The following is a 20541-nucleotide window of genomic DNA, read 5'->3' on the forward strand; positions in this document are numbered from 1 at the left end:
GAGGCTCGATTTTCTCATTTAAATAGGTTTTTTTAGTAAAAAAATGAAGGGGCCACGATTTTTTTCCCAGTTATCCAGGTTTCCCACTTGGACGAGTCCCACTTAGACAGGTTTGACTGTATTATGTAAACAACTTTAATACGTATATTATTCAATTGAATAGGTACCTGTTTACCTACGCCAAGTTTTGATTATTACAATCAGGACCTAAGCGATGTTGGTTTTTATAGGCAGCTAATATACGCACCTACTTAGGTAAGCATTAACGAGTGAAATTTTAAAAATAGGTACGTTGTTAGAGATAAGAAAATTACAAATAGTTACCTTGAAAGTCTTGACATCCAATGAAAAAATTCGATTTTTTTTTCAAGAAAAATTCTAACAAGCTAACCTACCTACCAACAAACAAAACCTATCAACTAGCAAATTACCTACCTGTTGTAAATTTATTAGGACACGAAAAAAAGTCCACTAGCAATTAAGAAAAAAAAAAATATACTTTCACAAAAGTCCGAAAAAAAGGTCTGAAAAAATCTAACTCCTAAAAAAAACAGTCGAAAAATCTACTTGGGGGAAAAAAAAGTCGAAAGATCGAGAAAAAAAAGGAATTCTTTTTTCAAAAAGGAGTTCTGTCCGAGACAAAGTGAAAATTATCTCCTGTGAATCCGTGGGAAATCTAGTCGTTTAGAACTTTGAATGTGCCAATTCTAATCAATCTAGTCAAGTTGCCAAGAAATCTCTTTTTCGCGAGTGTTCCTACGAAATCAAACCTTCAATATCTGAAAAATTCCTCATCGTTTTCCATTGCTGAAAATCGTGTTAGTTTTTTCATTAATTCATAAAATATCGAACTAAACCTCAGCGTTTTTCGCCTCTTCCGTGTTTCGTTTCTTTTTCGTTCGTCCTAATTCGTCTTTGAAGAAAGTAAATAATCCTTCGTCGAAATTCGTCTTTACAAGAAAGTAATAAAAATGGCAAATTCCCTTCTCTCCAGCGAAGCGAGACTGTGTCTCTTCTCTCGCCTTGTGTTTCGACAGGCGAGTGTCTTGACCACTACGCTATCGAGGCAGGTTTAAAGCTGTGTCCAAACATAGTCGATCGACGAGGTGAATCTATGTTATCGAGGCAGTGTGGACGGTTCAGTCGACATCGATCGACGGCCGGTCGACTATGTTCGGACACACCTTTCAGACTCTACTTAATGTACTTAATGCCAGCCTAGTTAGCTTGAGAGGGTAACCTGCCTTGTAAATTCTAGGTCGTGGATTCGATCCCGCCCGGGGTCAACTTTATCCTAAACAGATCAGGTTCGTTCTCGGAACGGCTGGCTTTCTCCTATGCTGTCCTCCTTCTCTCTTCGATGTCGGGACGATAAGGCCCCTGCTAACGCTGTTACAGCTCCCTCCAACAAACCTCTTCAAAAATAATAGATAATCATAAATGAGATAAGAAAAATAACAAGGGGTTTGATGTCATACCTAACTGCTAAGGTGTATTTTCTTTTAGGATAACTGACCACTGCTCCATTAATTTTCTATTGAAGCAGTGGTCGATTTTCCAGTGGTCAATGGTCAGTTTATAAAACACACATTTTCCAGTAAAGACAATGGTTGTGTCCTAAAAAACGTCACAGTTCCGTGCTCTTTATCCTATCAAAATATTCGTGGGCACTTCTCTCTGCCTTCTACACATAATAAAAACAGTGTTTTTTTATATTGTCCATGTCAATGCCTTGTGTTTTATATTTAGGTCAATAGAAACGCCACGATATGTTACTGCGAAAAAAATAATAATGATATCGCGACAGAACGCGTCAGTCTTGATCGTGCGTTCGTTCGACACAGTCGCACCATGTCTACGACCGCGGACCGCCGTGCCGCTGCGGCGGCAAAGTGTCTCACGTTGGACAACATGAATCCGAATATCAAAGTGATGGAGTACGCCGTGCGAGGGCCGCTGGTCATTCGGGCCGGGGAAATCGCCCATGTCTACGACCGCGGATCGTCGTGCCGCTGCGGCGGCAAAATGTCTCACGTTGGACAACATGAATCCGAATATCAAAGTGATGGAGTACGCCGTGCGAGGGCCGCTGGTCATTCGGGCCGGGGAAATCGAAAAAGAGCTGCAAAGCGTAAGTAGACAAGCTTACCGTCCAATATAAATTATCTTGATTGATGTCTCAGCAACTTTGTGAAGGTCCATGTTGATTTGTTGATAGATGTAAATTGCCTTTGTTGTTTGTGAAAAAAGTCATCCTCACTCAAATGCTTTATGATGTTAGAGAATGCTGGATAGAGTGGTTATGGATATTCAAGCTTGTCGGTGAAAGGAAAGTAGGTACTCAACTTAGTCATCAAATGTGAAATTAGAAAATTACAATATCTACTTTCTAATTAGTTTTCCAAAAGTGCAAGTATCTTGCCATTGAATGTAAATTACAATATTTACTTAGTTTCTATCTTTCTTGTTATTTTTGCAAAGTGTAAGCTGTCAAACTTACCAATGAAAGGAAAGGGCTCACCTTTGCCGTCCAATGTAAATTACAACATCTAGGGTACATACAATCATCTTGTTTAGAATATAGACCACATAGCTATTTTAAACACATTTTTATAAAGGTCAGTGGAAAGGCCAAAGTTCAAGTTACCTACCTAACAAAAGCTGTTAATGATGAACTTTTTATAACCCAATAAACTTTCAATAAAGCTAATCAAGTAAATAATATTTATGTCCAATTTTTGTCATCACTTGAGCATTCTGTTGGCATGAAAAATGCCTTATAATAGTTTTGTAAAAGTTCTCTTCATTTTTATCTGGGGCATAGCCAAAACAGCAGAAAAACTTACTTTATTTACAAAATAGATATATACAAAGGGTAACAAAATTTATAGGTACAAAATAAAGTTTGATCAAGGGTGGGGTTAATTTAATGCCTACGGCATTCTCTACCACCCCACTCTTGATGTACATGTTTCTCTACCACCCCTGGGATTCAATGTTTTGGAGGGATTATGCAATATCTTACTTGTAATCATGAGAAAAAAATACAGGCCCCAGTATACCTCTACACCTACCTAGCTATACATGGGTATCTATTTGATCTAGGTAATTAAAATAATAATAATAAAACCTATTCATTTTTTTTTTTTTTTTTTTTTTTTTAAAAAGAAAAAAAAAAAAATTTTTTTTTTTTTTTTTTTTTTTTTTTGTTACAAAAACTTACTGAAAAAGAGATAAAGCAAGAGAGAGAGAGAGAGAGAGAGAGAGAGAGAGAGAGAGAGAGAGAGAGAGAGAGAGAGAGAGAGAGAGATGTGTTTGTCTTCAGGATGAGTCTCAGATTCCTGACCTGCCTCACTGTATCTTCTGCATCTTGTGTGTTTGTATTTTGATTCACCAGTCATTGACCTCAATACACTGTGACTGTATCTTATGATCACACTATGTTAGTCTATGTTACGAAACAGGCAGTGTTCTTGGTCTCCTTGAGTGAAAGTAAAAACAATGAACCTCTAGCCCACACCTGAGAGCAGCCTAAGACGCGTTTTGTTCTTATTGGAACTCATCAGTTAGACATAGCTCTCAGGTGCTGGCCAAGAATTTGGATGTGTAATGATGTTTTGTTCTTATTGGAACTCATCAGTTAGACATAGCTCTCAGGTGCTGGCCAAGAATTTTGATGTGTAATGAATGTTTCTTCTCAATCCTGATAATCCAAAAGCCAATAATAAACCAAGATAAAGTGGACTGTAATTTTAAATGAAGTCCTGCATTTTCTCTGTAAGATTATATTTAATGTTGAGTTTGTTGTGAGCGCCACAAACGTATATGAAGGAGACTTGATGCACCTAATCTATTCTCTAAGTACTTACAATGAGTAAGTACCTTACCTTAGTGAGCAGAACCCAGTTTTTTTTTTTTTTTTTTTTTTTTTTTTTTTTTTTTTTTATGTGTATCTCTTTATTCTCCTTCATATAAAGTTTTTTTTTTTTTTTTTTTTTTTTTTTTTTTTTTTTTTTTTTTTAAGTGGTAGTACCTACCTACTCCATTAGGTAAAATTAGGCATTTTTTTACCTTTCATTAAGTAGGTAAAATTTCACGATTATCCCAGATTCCCAGTAGGTAGGCATATTCTGTCCAAGTCTAGATTGACCCAAGATAATTGCTGGAAATCCCAGACATAATGAAACATTATAAAATAGTGTGGCCAGCCTAGTTAGCTTAGTTGGTAGTGCGTCTGCCTTGTAAGCGCTAGGCCGCGGGTTCGATTCCCGCCCGAGAAAAAAAAATACATGATGCTTTTTTTCGTCATATCTTGGCATTAGCTCAACATATTTTCTTATCAGCTGCCTCCCAACACCTCAACTAATTTTACTTCTCGATTTATCAGAGGCAGAAGTGAACCGTTCTCGTAACGAGACCAAGTGAAAATTATCTCCTATGAATCCGTGGGAAATCTAGTCGTTTAGAACTTTGAATGTGCCAATTCTAATCAATCTAGTCAAGTTTCCAAGAAATCTTTTTTTCGCGAGTGTTCAAACGAAATCAAACCTTCAATATCTGAAAAAATCCTCATCGTTTTCCATTGCTGAAAATCGTGTTAGTTTTTTCATTAATTCTTAAAATATCGAACTAAACCCCAGCGTTTTTCGCCTCTTCCGTGTTTCGTTTCTTTTTCGTTCGTCCTGATTCGTCTCTACAAGAAAGTAATAAAAATGGCAAATTCCCTTCTCTCCAGCGAAGCGAGACTGTGTCTCTTCTCTCGCCTTGTGTTTCGAAGCAATCATAAAAAATATCGAACTAAACCCCAGCGTTTTTCGCCTCTTCCGTGTTTCGTTTCTTTTTCGTTCGTCCTAACTCGTCTTTGAAGAAAGTAAATAATCCTTCGCCCAAAATCGTCTTTACAAGAAAGTAATAAAAATGGCAAATTCCCTTCTCTCCAGCGAAGCGAGACTGTGTCTCTTCTCTCGCCTTGTGTTTCGAAGCAATCGGAGTGTTTCGTGCCCGCGGTACTTTGGTTCGCATGACCGAACGGTCCTCCCTTCGAGTGATATCGCGACGCGGGAATCGAACCCACGGCTTAGCGCTTACAAGGCAGACGCACTACCAACTAAGCTAACTAGGCTGGCTTTTAAGAGGTTTGATAGAGGGAACGGTAACAACGAAAGCCGTAACAACGAAAGCCTATTTGTCCCAAAATTGAAAAGAGAAGGAGGACCGGATAGGAAATAGCCAGTCTACTTGGAATAGAGTTCCCAGTTGGAAAAACTTGTCTGCTTAGGACAAAGTGTGCCCTGAGCGGGAATCAAACCCGCGACCCAACTAGTTTATGGCATACCAACGAAAGCCTATTTGTCCCGAAATCGAAAAGAGAAGGAGGACCGGATAGGAAATAGCCAGTCTACTTAGGATAAAGTTCCCAGTTGGAAAAACTTGTCTGCTTAGGACAAAGTGTGCCCTGAGCGGGAATCAAACCCGCGACCCAACTAGTTTATGGCATACGGCGACTCCTGGGGCCTCCAATATTTGCTTGTCTCTTTGCGTGAGGTCAGTCGGATGATATATCTCCTTGTTAATGAGATTTTGGTAGGAATCCACATGAATGAGACTCCATTCATGATAAACTAAACACGTATTAGGCTGATATTACATACAAATCATCTTTATTAACCTGCCTCGGTGGTGTAGTGGTCAAAGCGCTCGCCTGGTAAACAGGAGGGCGTGGGCTCAATCCCAGCCGAGGTATGGAATTTTATCCTCAATATAATTTGAGAATTTGACCACAATAATAGTAGTAGCCTACTGCTGGAGTAAAGGGACTTTTCAGTCCTATGCGAGCAGTCTAATCCCCCAATTAAGAGTTATGGTGAACAAACAATTTCTTCCTTTTGATCGGACTTAACGTCACTGAATAGTTACCTAACTAAGTTCTTTATTAGCGGTGGTTTTACCCTCCTTTTGGCGACAAGCCTCCTCACATTAATCTCATCCAGCCTGAGGCCGGAAAAAGCCAGCAGGCTTCTCGAAAGGGTCTTTTTTTTATTTATTTGTCTTCTTCTTCGCCTTTTCCCATGTTCAGATGGGGTCGGTGTTTGTCGCCGGCCTCTCAATCAGCTTTAGAGTGATCGTTTGAGGCCAACTAACAAAATTTTCCGAGCGGGATGCCCTTCGCACTCAACCTTCGCTATTGATATAGCGTGAGGAAATTTGGGCTAGTCTTCTCCCTGTTTATAGTCCCCTAGCTAGACGCTGATCTACTCTCTTTTTATAGTCCCTCAGCCAGACTATTTTGTATTTATTTATTTGTATTTATAAAAAATAATCCTTTTTATTAAAAACAAAACATGGAATTTCATTCGATTAGATTACATTGAGAGGTATAAGAAATAATAAATAAATCCATTGTCAGTAAGGCTGATTGTTTTTCTCTTATCTGAGAAGGCGTTGTCATAATGCTGTGTACCTCTGAGTGATGAGCACCTTGTAATCTGACTGATAAAAATGATAGAATGTCATTTTAAGTGCTGAATTTGCACTTTTTGTCTGGATTTTTTTTTTTTCTTTTTTTTCCCCCTTGACGTCTTATTATGTTGAGGCGGTCTCTTCCTGATCCCTTATGTGCCGCGTCCATTTTAATTTAGGACTATTGCACTGAACTTCCCTTGACGTCTAATGTGACGAGAATTTTGGAGACATTGCCTCAGACGGGGCCCCCTCATTGTATAAACTATTTTACATACAACACCCTCAAAGAAAGTAGGCTTTGTCCTACAACTTGTTTCTGGTGATCCTCGCTCACACCAACCAGTTCCTCTTGCAAAAATTGTCCGTCATCTAAAGGGGCAACAGCCTGAGCATCAGGAGTACGCTCCCTCACTCTCGAGAATTTTACGACATATTTTTACCATTTATTACACCCACAAAAAAATCACTCATTCTCAAATGATGAGTGCGAAAACAAAAGTCCTAAAACACTATACTTGGGTAAAGTATGTATTTTATGATAAAGTTTAACGTGATTGAAATTTTACGTGCAAAATGTGGTACGTGCAAATCTGCACGTACGAATTTTTGATGGATAGAATGGATTTATGGATACAAATAAAAAAGTGGTTCCTAATTTACCTACCACAGTACAGTGGGAATTTTTTCTCTACTTTGTCCTTGTACTGTGCAATACCTACCTTGGTAGTGTAGTGGTCAAGACACGTCATTAGGAGGGCGTGGGTTCAATCCCAGCTGAGGCATGGGATTTTATCCTCAACATTGAGAATAGAATTTGGCAACAAAAATAGTAAGTAGAATAATATTGTTGGGGTAAAGAGACTCCTTTGGGTACTTATGTAGCTAGACTCAGTGGTTCTCAAACTGTGCTCCGCGAAGAGCTTCCAGGTACTCCGCATAGTTTCATTTTTCTTACCGCATAAAAAAAAAATCGCACGAATATGTTTAGTCAAATGGGAAGTATTGGAACAAGCCGTACGGACCGTACGCTAATGAACATTTCCGAATCATTCCGAAATATTTTTAAAAATTCCTAAAGGGTTGGGGGGGTGCTCCGTAGAGTTTACAGCAGTTGCTTGGTGCTCCGCGGCCAAAAAAAGTTTGAGAACCACTGAGCTAGACAATCAAAAATTATTACGTGACGTGAGGGCAGAGTGGGAATCATGAACGAAATTACCTACAATATCGTGGGAAAACTTTGAACTACATCTGACTCACGTTACGTGAGTGCAGTTTAGTAAATAGTAATGCAGTTGCTAAGTGATTGGATCACGTGAGCTCACGTGACGTGAGGGCAGAGTGGGAATCATGAACGAAATTACCTACAATATTGTGGGAACACTTTGAACTACATCTTTCTGACTCACGTGACGTGAGGGCAGTTTAGTTATCATGAACGAAATTACCTACAATATCGTGGGAAAACTTTGAACTACATCTTTCTGAATCACGTGACGCGAGGGCAGTTTAGTTATCATGAACGAAATTACCTACAATATTGTGTGAAAACTTTGAACTACATCTGACTCACGTTACGTGAGTGCAGTTTAGTTATCATTAATGCAGTTCCTTCTTTCTTTGCTTCTATCAAAGCTCTTTTTTTTTCTTTTTTTTTTAAAGATGAGTGTTCCACCGCCGTTTTTATTTCGTAGCAATGAAACAACTGCTACATTAGACGCATGTGGCCTGTGTCGTAGCATGCCCATCCCCTAGTATGCCTCTCATCAGATGGGCGAGAAGAAAAAAAAATTCCAGCTAAACATTACACTGGACTTTGATTTTAAATTGATTTGACATGTTGCCTGTTTTCTCCCTGTCCCTCCAGGTTCTGGCGTTGGTATCGTTACCTCAACTGTTTGATGATCCCAGATTCCCCGACGATGTTAAGCAACGGGCACAAGCCGTACTGGACGGGTGCCGGGGCCAAAGTGTAGGTGAGTAAATAGTAATGCAGTTGCTAAGTGATTGGATCACGTGAGCTCACGTGACGTGAGGGCAGAGTGGGAATCATGAGCGAAATTACCTACAATATCGTGGGAAAACTTTGAACTACATCTGACTCACGTTACGTGAGTGCAGTTTAGTAAATAGTAATGCAGTTGCTAAGTGATTGGATCACGTGAGCTCACGTGACGTGAGGGCAGAGTGGAAATCATGAACGAAATTACCTACAATATTGTGGGAAAACTTTGAACTACATCTGACTCACGTACTCACGTTACGTGAGTGCAGTTTAGTTATCATGCACGAAATTACACCGTACAATATTATGGGAAAACTTTGAAGTACATCTTCCTGACTCCCATGAGTTCACGTGACGTGATAGTAGTGTCTTTCTACCTTTACACCCCATTCTATGAAGAAGGAAAAGAATCTCTTTGTCAAATCGGACTAAAAACCATTTTTTGCCAATCAGATCTATAGAATTGATAATTGATTCATTGCAGCTTCGGAGCCATCATTTTGTCCATATAATATGGTCCCTATTATGATTTTTATCCTGAACGGATAATGTTCGTTCTGGGAACGGCTGGCTTTCGCCTAACCTGTCTTCCTTCTCTCTTCGATTTCGGGACGATAAGACCTTGGCAGTTACAGTCCCCTCTATCAAACCTCTTTTTTTCTATCCACTTCTTCTCTTCTATCCTTTTTCTATTCTACCCACTTCTGACAAACCTCTTTAATAATAAAATGTCTTTCTACATGCAGGGTCATACACTGATTCACCCGGTATAGAAATCATTCGTCGTCACGTGGCCCAGTATATTTCACGTCGGGATGGTCAGCCAGCTGATTGGCAGGATGTTATACTCAGTGCGGGCGCTTCGGACGGGATCAAGGTAGGTTTTCATTTACAACTCCTTATCATCAGTGGCGTATGGTCCATAAAATATAAAGATTAGAATATGGCGTATTGCCCATTGGAAGTTAAAGAATACAATAGAATAGACCTTGTTCATCCTGCTCGAATGAGACTTAAAAGTCCCTTTGCTCCCGCAGTCTAAACAAGGTCTTATGTATTTGGTACAGAATAGGTGTAAATTTTATAATAAAAATCTTGCTTATATTTAAGTTTTTTCCCTTCCTTTTCTTACAATTTTACAGTCTCGAAGGCTGACTGTGAACCAACTCACCTTTTCCCTCTTTATTTACTGTCAAAGGTCGTAGGGCAAGTTGATTGGACTTCCTAACCTCACGACTGCCCTGCTTATCACGAGAGATTAGCAACTACACGGGTCTAAGGATTAGAGTCCATAACGCATTATAAAACCGGGGAAAAAGTGAAAATTGGTGTGCAGGTACATCACACGGCTTTTTGGTACTCCCATTTTTACTTTCCTTATCCTACAGGAAGGAAAGTAATGTAATCGGGTCAAATTTTCGATGGTCAGATTTTAGTGCCAAAACACGTTTTGTAACAACACGGGTCTAAGGATTAGAGTCTATAACGCATTATTAAAACCGGGAAAAAAAGTGAAAATTGGTGTGCAGGTACATCACACGGCTTTTTGGTACTCCCATTTTTTCCAGTCCCGAGGAGGTTGGTGCCAAACTTGAACCAACTATGGTTGCGCTTTCACATTTTTACCGTTTTTTCACTGACGAAACGTTTTTGTTCACGATGTTATTTGAGTGGGGCAATTGAGTACGGGTCTACGAGTAGCTACTTGAAATCAGTTGCAACCAGTGGCAGAGTTACCTGAGTAAAGAAGAATAAAAATACAGGGTGGTCGGAATTTTTTTTAGAATACTCAAACCATAGATCCAGGAGGTCAATACAAGACTTTTTTACTCTATGAACATATGCCCTAAAATGCTTCCTAACCGTTTCCAGTCCCGAGGAGGTTGGTGCCAGACTTGGACCAACCATGGTTGCGCTTTCACGTTTTTGCCGTTTTTCCACTGACGAACCGTTTTGTTCACGATGTTATTGAATGGGGCAATTGAGTACGGGTCTACGAGTAGCTACTTCTTGAAATCAGTTGCAACCAGTGGCAGAGTTACCTGAGTAAAGAAGAATAAAAATATAGTAAAGGAGGCTCTCAGTAACGCCGTGATTCCACAAAAAATGTGAAGAGACATAATAATATATATTTATTGACGGGACGAGCCCTTTGTACAGTACTGTAAGACAACAACTGCCACATTAACCTTATTGTATAATTACATAATGTTTACCATCTTCACTGTTTTCAGTCCGTATTGAAACTCCTTATCGAAGACGTAGATGGCAAGAAACCAGGAGTCCTGATCCCTATTCCACAATACCCCCTGTATTCCGCTAGTCTAGCTGAATTCAACATGGAACAGGTAATTATAGTATTTTTGAACAATACCCCCTGTATTCCGCTAGTCTAGCTGAATTCAACATGGAACAGGTAATTATAGTATTTTTGAAGAGGTACGAAAATCAGAAACTTTGAACCAATCAGATGGTGCCTTTGTGACGTGTTCTGTACCTACTTGTACAGTGTGACCAGGAAGATTGCAAATTGAGAAAAAAAAAATCAAATATTTTAGATCGCGATTTTGAACTTTCAGGAGAAGATTTTCCATGGCAAGTCTAGTCTAGATCAGTGAGTTAATGAGTGAATCTCACTTTTATATGTAAATGTAATGTAAATGCAATTTCAGGTGCCTTTGTGACGTGTTCTATACCTACTTGTACAGTGTGACCAGGAAGATTGCAAATTGAGAAAGAAAAAAAATCAAATATTTTAGATCGCGATTTTGAACTTTCAGGAGAAGATTTTCCGTGGCAAGTCTAGTCTAGATCAGTGAGTCAATGAGTGAATCTCACTTTTATATGTAAATGTAATGTAAATGCAATTTCTTTGTGTTATTATGTCACAACCTTGGTGCTCACTGCAGCATTGTAGGATTTTTTCCCAATATCTAAAGGTCGTAGGGCAAGTTGATTGGACTTCCTAACCTCACGACTGCCCTGCTTATCACGAGAGATTAGTAACTACACGGGTCTAAGGATTAGAGTCCATCACGCATTATAAAACCGGGAAAAAAGTGGATAATGGTTTGAACATCACTCGATTTTTTTGGTACTCCAATTTTTTTTCAGTCCCGAGGAGGTTGGTGCCAAACTTGGACCAACTCTTCTTTTAGATAGCAGTGAAGAAAGTTACTTTTATATGCAGGGCCGTATCCAGGATTTTGTCGAGGGGGGGGGTCAAGAGTCCAACCAGTGATGTATCGGGGAGCGGGCTTTTACATATATGTATTATAGTAGTGTGTTCCTTTTATCCTCAGATCGGTTACTATCTAGACGAGTCCAAACAGTGGGGCCTCCCCATATCAGAGTTGGAGCGTTCGATTACCGAGGCCAGAAAACACTGCAACCCGAGAGCAATTGTGATCATTAACCCGGGCAATCCCACGGGACAAGTTCTGACCAAGGAGAATATTCAGGACATTATCAAGTTTGCACACAGGGAAAAGTTGTTCCTGTTTGCTGACGAGGTAAAGGGTTAAACACTATTTCGATAGTTTAATCTTACTATTTATATAGTTTAATCTTACTTTCTTTAATTTCTAGTCTCTTTCTGTGATCTTTGTGTTCCGTATACCTCTTTGTTTAAATGTGTTATTGTGAAGCCCTGACGATATGCTTGTGTTCTCGTCAGGTATACCAAGACAATGTATACGCAGAGGGCAGCAAGTTCTATTCCTTCAAAAATCTTTTTCTTTAATTTCTAGTCTCTTTCTGTGATCTTTGTGTTCCGTATACCTCTTTGTTTAAATGTGTTATTGTGAAGCCCTGACGATATGTTTGTGTTCTCGTCAGGTATACCAAGACAATGTATACGCCGAGGGTAGCAAGTTCTATTCCTTCAAGAAAGTCCTGGTTGAAATGGGAGAGCCGTACAAATCCATGGAGCTCGCTTCCTTCATGTCCTGTTCTAAAGGTAACCTTTTGTCTGTAGTCAGTAGTAATGTTATACTTTGTGAAGAGTCTATTCTATAGTTCATCCAGATCAATGTGACAGCAATGAGTCATCAACCCAAAATGAAGGAACCAAACAGGTTGCAGGAAATCCTTACATTGTTGCAATTCAGGTAATAGTAATGTTATACTTTGTGAAGAGTCTATTCTATAGTTCATCTAGATCAATGTGACAGCAATGAGTCATCAACCCAAAATGAAGGAACCAAACAGGTTGCAGGAAATCCTTACATTGTTGCAATTCAGGTAAAGGTCTATTTTTGACAAACTCTCTCTTCTAAAATGCAGAGGTAGCTCTAAGTTCAGAGGTTGAATTCCAGAACAGGTAAGGTGGATATCGCCTTACCTGACTTTGTTATCAATATACAGGGTGGCCCTAAAGTTATGATTATCAGGCAAAATAAATTCACGAAATAAAGTTAGAATCTATAGCGTTTGTTTAGGGTGTTTGTAAATTATTTACACAGCTCAGTTCCTCACTACTTATCAGTGCGTAAAAAATGTTTTATCAATATACAGGGTGTTCCTAAAATCGGTCATCCTCTTTCCGATCTAGGTACCTCAGATAGACAAGTCCAAAGTTCTACTTCTTGAGCTTCTTATTCTGATAAGCAATTTGAAGCTTGAATCCCTACAAAACGAATGTATTTATTTAAAAATATTTTCTAGATTTTTTTTTAAGATGTTGGATAGAGGGAACTGTAACTGCTAAGGTCTTCTCGTCCCGAAATCGAAAAGAGAAGGAAGACAGGATAGGAGAGAACCAGCCGTTCTAAGAACGAACATTATCCCATCAGGATAAAATCCGCCAATGATACCCTAAGTTGGATAAACACCTCACATATGGCTGATAGAAACAGCTGATTGCCCGTCAGAAAATAATAATAAAACATTGGCCCCCTAACCTAAGCCAAGGTGTGTCAACTTCTCAATGAAACATACGATTCGGCGTCACATTGATCTGGACACACTATAACTATTAAGTTGCATGGAGGGCCGCATTTAGGGTGCGGACCGAGCTCCATTTTTCTCCTTACTTGTAGGCGGGACTCCGAAAATATGGAGCATCCTACCACCTATTAATTTACATTTACCCTTTTTTTTCTAGTTAAGCAAGGTCTTTTTACTGAATTGTTAGTTGTATGTATTATTCTTTGCCACCGAAAATATGGAGCAGCCTACCACCTATTAATTTACATTTACCCTTTTTTTCTAGTTAAGCAAGGTCTTTTTACTGAATTGTTAGTTGTATGTATTATTCTTTAACCCATCAAATATACGAGACCTTGTTGTAATACTTTGTGAAGAGTCTATTCTAACTATTAAGTTGCATGGAGGGCCGCATTTAGGGTGCGGACCGAGCTCAATTTTTCTCCTTACTTGTAGGCGGGACTCCGAAAATATGGAGCAGCCTACCACCTATTAATTTACATTTACCCTTTTTTTTCTAGTTAAGCAAGGTCTTTTTACTGAATTGTTAGTTGTATGTATTATTCTTTAACCCATCAAATATACGAGACCTTGTTTAGACTGCTGGGGTAAAGGGACTTTTCAGTCCTATTCGGGCAGGATAAACAAGGTATATTCTATTCTATTCTCTTTATCCATCCTACCCAACAAATATAAGAGACCTTGTTTAGACTGCGGAGGCAAAAGGAATTATTCGTCTCATGCAAGCAGGATAAACAATGGCAGGATAAACAAGGTATATTCTATTCTAATCTCTATATCCATCCTACCCAACAAATATAAGAGACCTTGTTTAGACTGCGGAGGCAAAAGGAATTATTCGTCTCATGCAAGCAGGATAAACAAGGTACTCTATAAATTCTATTCTATGTGTAGAGCTAGGGAACCAGGAACCTATACAAGGCAATGAGAAAGTAGTGCAATCGGTTCAAATTTTCAAAAGTCGGGAAATGTGTGGAAAAATGAGTTTAAGGGTCCCCTAAATCCAAAAAAAGTGGATTTTTTTTTTTCACTAAAAAAACTCTTACCCTTTCTCCATTTCCCATTTTTTTCTCCAGTATTAAAACCCTCCCTATTTTGTGTTTCCAGGTTACATGGGAGAAGCTAGGGAACCTATACAAGGCAATGAGAAAGTAGTACAAGCGGTTCAAATTTTCAAAAGTCGGGAAATGGGTGGAAATTGGAAAAATGAGTTTAAGGGTCTCCTAAATCCAAAAAAAGTGGATTTTTTTTTTCACTAAAAAACTCTTACCCTTTCTCCATTTCCCGTTTTTTTCTCCAGTATTGAAACCCTCCCTATTTTGTGTTTCCAGGTTACATGGGAGAATGCGGTTTGCGAGGAGGTTACTCGGAGGTCATTAACCTCGACCCTGGGGTCAAGGCCATGCTCCACAAGTCTATATCTGCCATGCTGTGCCCTACTGTACTAGGTAAGAGAGAAACAATCTTTTATTTTCATTAGATAATCCAAAAGTTTTTTTTTCAAAATAAGATCCACAACCGCTGCACCGGCTAGAGTCCACCGGTTGATGTAACACTGGTCCCCCAAATCCAGCTAAACATTACACTGGACTTTGATTTTAAATTGATTTGACATGTTGCCTGTTTTCTCCCTGTGCCTCCAGGTTCTGGCGTTGGTATCGTTACCTCAACTGTTTGATGATCCCAGCAGTCTAAACAAGGTTTCGTATATTTAATGGGATATTGTTTTCTGTCCCTCCAGGTTCTGGCGTTGGTGTCGTTACCTCAACTGTTTGATGATCCCAGATTCCCCGACGATGTTAAGCAACGGGCACAAGCCGTACTGGATGGGTGCCGGGGCCAAAGTGTAGGTGAGTAAATAGTAATGCAGTTGCTATATGATTGGATCACGTGAGCTCACGTGACGTGAGCGCAGAGTGGGAATCATGAACGAAATTACCTACAATATTGTGTGAAAACTTTGAACTACATCTTTCTGACTCACGTGACGCGAGGGCAGTTTAGTTATCATGAACGAAATTACCTACAATATCGTGGGAAAACTTTGAACTACATCTGACTCACGTTACGTGAGTGCAGTTTAGTTATCGTGCACGAAATTACCTACAATATTGTGTGAAAACTTTGAACTACATCTGACTCACGTTACGTGAGTGCAGTTTAGTTATCATGCAGGAAATTACGTACAATATTATGGGAAAACTTTGAAGTACATCTTCCTGACTCCCATGAGTTCACGTGACGTGATAGTAGTGTCTTTCTACCTTTACACCCCATTTTATGAAGAAGGAAAATAATCTCTTTGTCAAATCGGACTAAAACCATTTTTTGCCAATCAGATCTATTTCCTGACTCCCATGAGTTCACGTTACGTGATAGTAGTGTTTTTCTACCTTTACACCCCATTTTATGAAGAAGGAAAATAATCTCTTTGTCAAATCGGACTAAAACCATTTTTTGCCAATCAGATCTATTGGTATTGGTAAAGGTAGGGCCATCGGCTTTAATAAACGCCCTTGGTCACTGCGACCTGGTTAGATCTTTTGTGACACTATAGAATCAGATCTATAGAATTGATGATTGATTCATTGCAGCTTCGGAGCCATCATTTTGTCCATATAATATGGTCCCTATTATGATTTTTATCCTGAACTGATGATTGATTCATTGCAGCTTCGGAGCCATCATTTTGTCCATATAATATGGTCCCTATTATGATTTTTATCCTGAACGGATAATGTTCGTTCTGGGAACGGCTGGCTTTCTCCTATCCTGTCTTCCTTCTCTCTTCGATTTCGGGACGATAAGACTTGGCAGTTACTGCAGTTCCCACTGTCAAACCTCTTTTTTTTCTATCCACTTCTTCTCTTCTATCCTTCTTCTATTCTATCCACTTCTATCAAACCTCTTTAATAATAAAATGCCTTTCTACATGCAGGGTCATACACTGATTCACCCGGTATAGAAATCATTCGTCGTCACGTGGCTTCTTTAGCTAGAGAAATTTCAGGCTGGTATAGTTTGGTATACTCCTTGTTTAAAGTCCCCAGCCAGACCAAGCTATTCTACTCCCTGTTTAAAGTCCCCCGGACAGATAGGATCTATTAAAATAAAATACTAAGCAAGATATAATTTGTACCCCTCAGGTCAGACTGTGATGGACTGTGTGGTGAATCCCCCTCAGCCTGGTGAACCATCGTATGAACAGTTCTCCCGTGAAAAGCAATCCGTGCTCGACTCTCTCAAGCAGAGAGCCAAAATGGTGGCCGACACATTCAACAGTATTGAAGGTAAGAAAAATTTTAAATTGAAGTCATGTGCATGCTTTTTGAAAACATGTAAACATCCAAAAATGTTGGTTTCAATTTAATTTTTTCAAGTCAGTGTCCCCATGGTGGAGTGGTCACTGCGCTCGCCTTGCACGCGGGAGACCCGGGTTCGATTCCCGGCTGGGTCAAAAAATTGTATTATGCAAATGATTGATTCCGTGACTGGCTGTTTGCGGGGCCCACTCAGCCTCGTGAGGAAAATGAGTAGCTATGACTCATACATATAAATGCGCATAGCGACCGGTGCCAGCATGGTAGGTAAACATTGGATGTTAGGATTATTGAGATATTTGGGAAAATCGTACAATGCTGCAGAGTGAGCACCAAAGATGTGATAGTATAATTTTTGCGTATACCTCCTTTTTACTTTCCTTATCCTATAGGAAGGAAAGTAATGTAATCGGGTCAAATTTTCGATGGTCAGTTTTTAGTGTCAAAACAAATCGTACAATGCTGCAGAGTGAGCACCAAAGTTGTGATTGTATAATTTTTGCCTATACCTCCTTTTTACTTTCCTTATCCTATAGGAAGGAAAGTAATGTAATCGGGTCAAATTTTCGATGGTCAGTTTTTAGTGCCAAAATTTCCGTTTTGTCAAGTCGCGGGGGGGGTACGTGAGATTGAACCCGGATACCCAAGGGGTACGCGGGCGAAAAAAAGGTTGGGAACCGCTGCTATAAACCATTAATGGTTCATTGTATTGCAGGAATGAGCTGTAACCCAGTGCAAGGCGCCATGTACGCATTCCCCCAGATGAAACTCCCGGCCAAGGCCATCGCCAAAGCCAAGGCAGAGGGCAAGTGCCCGTCAGTATTATACGCGTTCGAACTGCTGGAGAGGACGGGAATTTGTATCGTTCCCGGCGCCGGCTTCGGCCAGGTTCCCGGCACTTATCACTTCAGGTAAGTCAATTGGGTTTAGCCTCAAAGCATATTCCATGGTGTTATCCACCTTAACATGTGAGACAAACTCTTCTTCAATTCTTGAATTTTTTTCGTCAAAAAATACCAAAATTTCGCTCAGAGACCATCTTTCAGATAACCATTGAAAATACATAAGTGATAAGTGGCCCAGGCAGCAAGTGTGGTGGCGCCATTACACCCAAAGAGTAAAAAATCACCTCTGTACTACCTCTTTGCGTACAGAGAGGTATAATAAAATACGGTTCTACTTTACCTAATTGTTACCATCTTCACTGTTTTCAGTCCGTATTGAAGCTCCTTATCGAAGACGTAGATGGCAAGAAGCCAGGAGTCCTGATCCCTATTCCGCAATACCCCTCTCCCGGCACACAAACTCCCGGCCAAGGCCATCGCCAAAGCCAAGGCAGAGGGCAAGTGCCCGTCAGTATTATACGCGTTCGAATCGCTGGAGAGGACGGGAATTTGTATCGTTCCCGGCGCCGGCTTCGGCCAGGTTCCCGGCACTTATCACTTCAGGTAAGTCAATTGGGTTTAGCCGCGAAACATGGATTTTTATTATCAGAAGAGGAAGACCAAATGGAAAAACTGTGTGAACGAAGATCTACGTGAGAAGCAGCTATCTGGTAATGAGGTTAATAGAGCGGACTGGAAAAGACTGACACGAAATACCTACCCCGTTTGAACGGGAAAAGGTACAGTGGAAGAAGAGAAGAAAAAAAATTGCCAGTCTAGTTAGCTTGGTTGGTAGCTCGTCTGCCTTGTAAGTGCTAAGTCGAAGGTTCGATTCCCTTGGGGGTGGACTTTATCCTTAACAGATGAGGTTCGTTCTTGGAACGGCTTTCTGCTACTCTGTCTTCCTTTTCTCTTCAATTTCGGGAGGATAAGATCTTAGCAGTTATAATCCCCTCTAACCAAACCTCTATTTTACCTTCTATTACCAAAGTAATGATTTGAGCATAAAAGGTAGTAAGAAAAATCATGTTACAAAATCAGGTATAGGTAATATTTTTTTCATTTTTATTTTAGTAAAATGCACTTGGTAAACCCCTAGAAGTGTTATTATTTTGTTTATTCTCATTATTATTATTATGTTGTTTAGTATCATGCACCTACTTGTGTAATTTAATTATTTTGTATTGCTACCTTGTACCAATTTACAAAAATAAAGTTGTTTAGTATCATGCACCTACTTGTGTAATTTAATTATTTTGTATTGCTACCTTGTACCAATTTACAAAAATAAAAATAAAGCACTTTATTACAGTACATTACATGAGAAAGTATTGCAATCAAAGTTGTTTATTTAGTCAAGTGAAGACCTATTTTCTTCTTATTTTAGTATTCCAATCAGTCCATTTACATATTTATTTATTATTATTATTTTTTCTGATTATGGTCAGCTTGGTGGAATTCGAACTTTCTTCAATCGCATGTCTTTTTCTGTTCTTAATTTTTCCAGGACCACCATCTTGCCTCAACCGGAAAAGCTCAAGGCCATGCTGGAGAAATTCCGAGAGTTCCACGAAGAATTCCTCGCCAAGTACAAGTAAACCCACCGCATTCACCACCCTGTAATTTATTCACTTGATTCACACTGTATATTTCCATTGTTTATATCAGGGGTTTCCAACTAGCGGCCGGCGGGCCATATGCGGCCCACCAGACCATTTTTGTGGCCCACGAAGCTTTTTGGGATTTGTACAAACTTACCTAAATATTTCGCCTACCTAAATATTACTCAAATATTTTGAAAAACTTACCTTAATATTTTGAAAAAAAATTCGCCTGCGGCGCTCAAAATTCAATTGGGCTGCATTTCTGAAAAGTTGGGAGGGGGGTTCCTACAATGCTCCCCTATGCATTCGCCTGCGGCGCTCAAAATTCAATTGGGCTGCATTTCTGAAAAGTTGGGAGGGGGGTTCCTACAATGCTCCCCTATGCACCTATAGGTATGGCCCGCGAAGTACCTCCCAATGTAGCATGTGGCCCGCATACACATGGAAGTTGGAAACCCCTGGTTTAAATCAAATCTCCGTGGGTATTACATGCCGGAGGTCCCGGGTTCGATTCCGGACAAAGTCGAAGTTTTTCGGGCTCTTGAAATAACGAGATGCACGCAGCCTCTTGAGAACAATTTATCGTTACTGAGTATAAGTTACTGTTGTTACTGGTGTTTTTCTTTTCAAGATGAATGATCAGAAAGTCACGTCAAAATCTATATGAACAATATTGATCAGATGCTTTATTTGAGTAGCAACCAGTGGCGACATAACCAGAGTAAAAAGGAAATTTACAAAGTTAATAGAGTCCGTAAGGGAGGCTCTAATGCTGTGATACCCACAAACTTTTGGGAAGAGGCTCTCGGCTTCACCACAAATAATTCATGCTGTTTCCATTGTTTACGCCGCGTCTCATAAATCACCTATTTATAATTCACATTTTCTATGAAAATACATTTCACATGACTTGTGTAACTTTGTATATTTCACTGTATAGTGGAGAGATTTCGCAAAACTCCGATGAATCCACATCTTAAAACCTTTTTTTTTCTTCTAATGACATGATTGTGTATTTTTCACTGTACATTGGAGAGATTTCGCAAATCTCTGGTCCGATAATTATATCCACATCTTGAAACGTTTCGTTTAGTAAGTTTTACATATTGCTTATGACATGCGTATTTTTCACTGTACATTGTGGAGAGATTTCGCAAAATCCTCTATCCACATCTTGACAATGTGGAAACGTTTGTAAGTTTTACCAATCCCCTGACTGTTCAAATCCACCTATAAAATAGGCCTATGTATATTTTGACTATTATTCCATCTGTTACCATTATTTTTTCATTTTATTTTTATTTTTTACCTACGAATTAGTA

The 20541-nt window shown here is 39.5% G+C and overlaps 2 protein-coding genes across 2 annotated transcripts; both read left to right on the plus strand.

Moving 5' to 3' along the window:
• The first annotated feature begins 1797 nt into the window (after nucleotides 1-1797).
• Nucleotides 1798-19388, plus strand: LOC103513332 (alanine aminotransferase 1). Its single transcript, XM_026826559.1, has 10 exons — nucleotides 1798-2131; nucleotides 8310-8435; nucleotides 9211-9341; nucleotides 10699-10812; nucleotides 11767-11976; nucleotides 12302-12422; nucleotides 14743-14859; nucleotides 16558-16701; nucleotides 17447-17642; nucleotides 19123-19388. The coding sequence occupies exons 1-10, from the start codon at nucleotides 1852-1854 to the stop codon at nucleotides 19211-19213; spliced, it is 1530 nt and encodes a 509-aa protein (XP_026682360.1). The 5' UTR covers nucleotides 1798-1851; the 3' UTR covers nucleotides 19214-19388.
• LOC113469106 (alanine aminotransferase 2-like) lies at nucleotides 1984-2176 on the plus strand. The gene has a single exon (XM_026826560.1). It carries the CDS (start codon nucleotides 1985-1987, stop codon nucleotides 2159-2161), a length of 177 nt encoding a protein of 58 aa, XP_026682361.1. The 5' UTR covers nucleotide 1984; the 3' UTR covers nucleotides 2162-2176.
• Nucleotides 19389-20541: the final 1153 nt, after the last annotated feature.

The sequence above is a fragment of the Diaphorina citri genome, unplaced genomic scaffold (assembly GCF_000475195.1).
Source record: "Diaphorina citri unplaced genomic scaffold, Diaci psyllid genome assembly version 1.1 scaffold957, whole genome shotgun sequence".
Taxonomy (NCBI): domain Eukaryota; kingdom Metazoa; phylum Arthropoda; class Insecta; order Hemiptera; family Psyllidae; genus Diaphorina; species Diaphorina citri.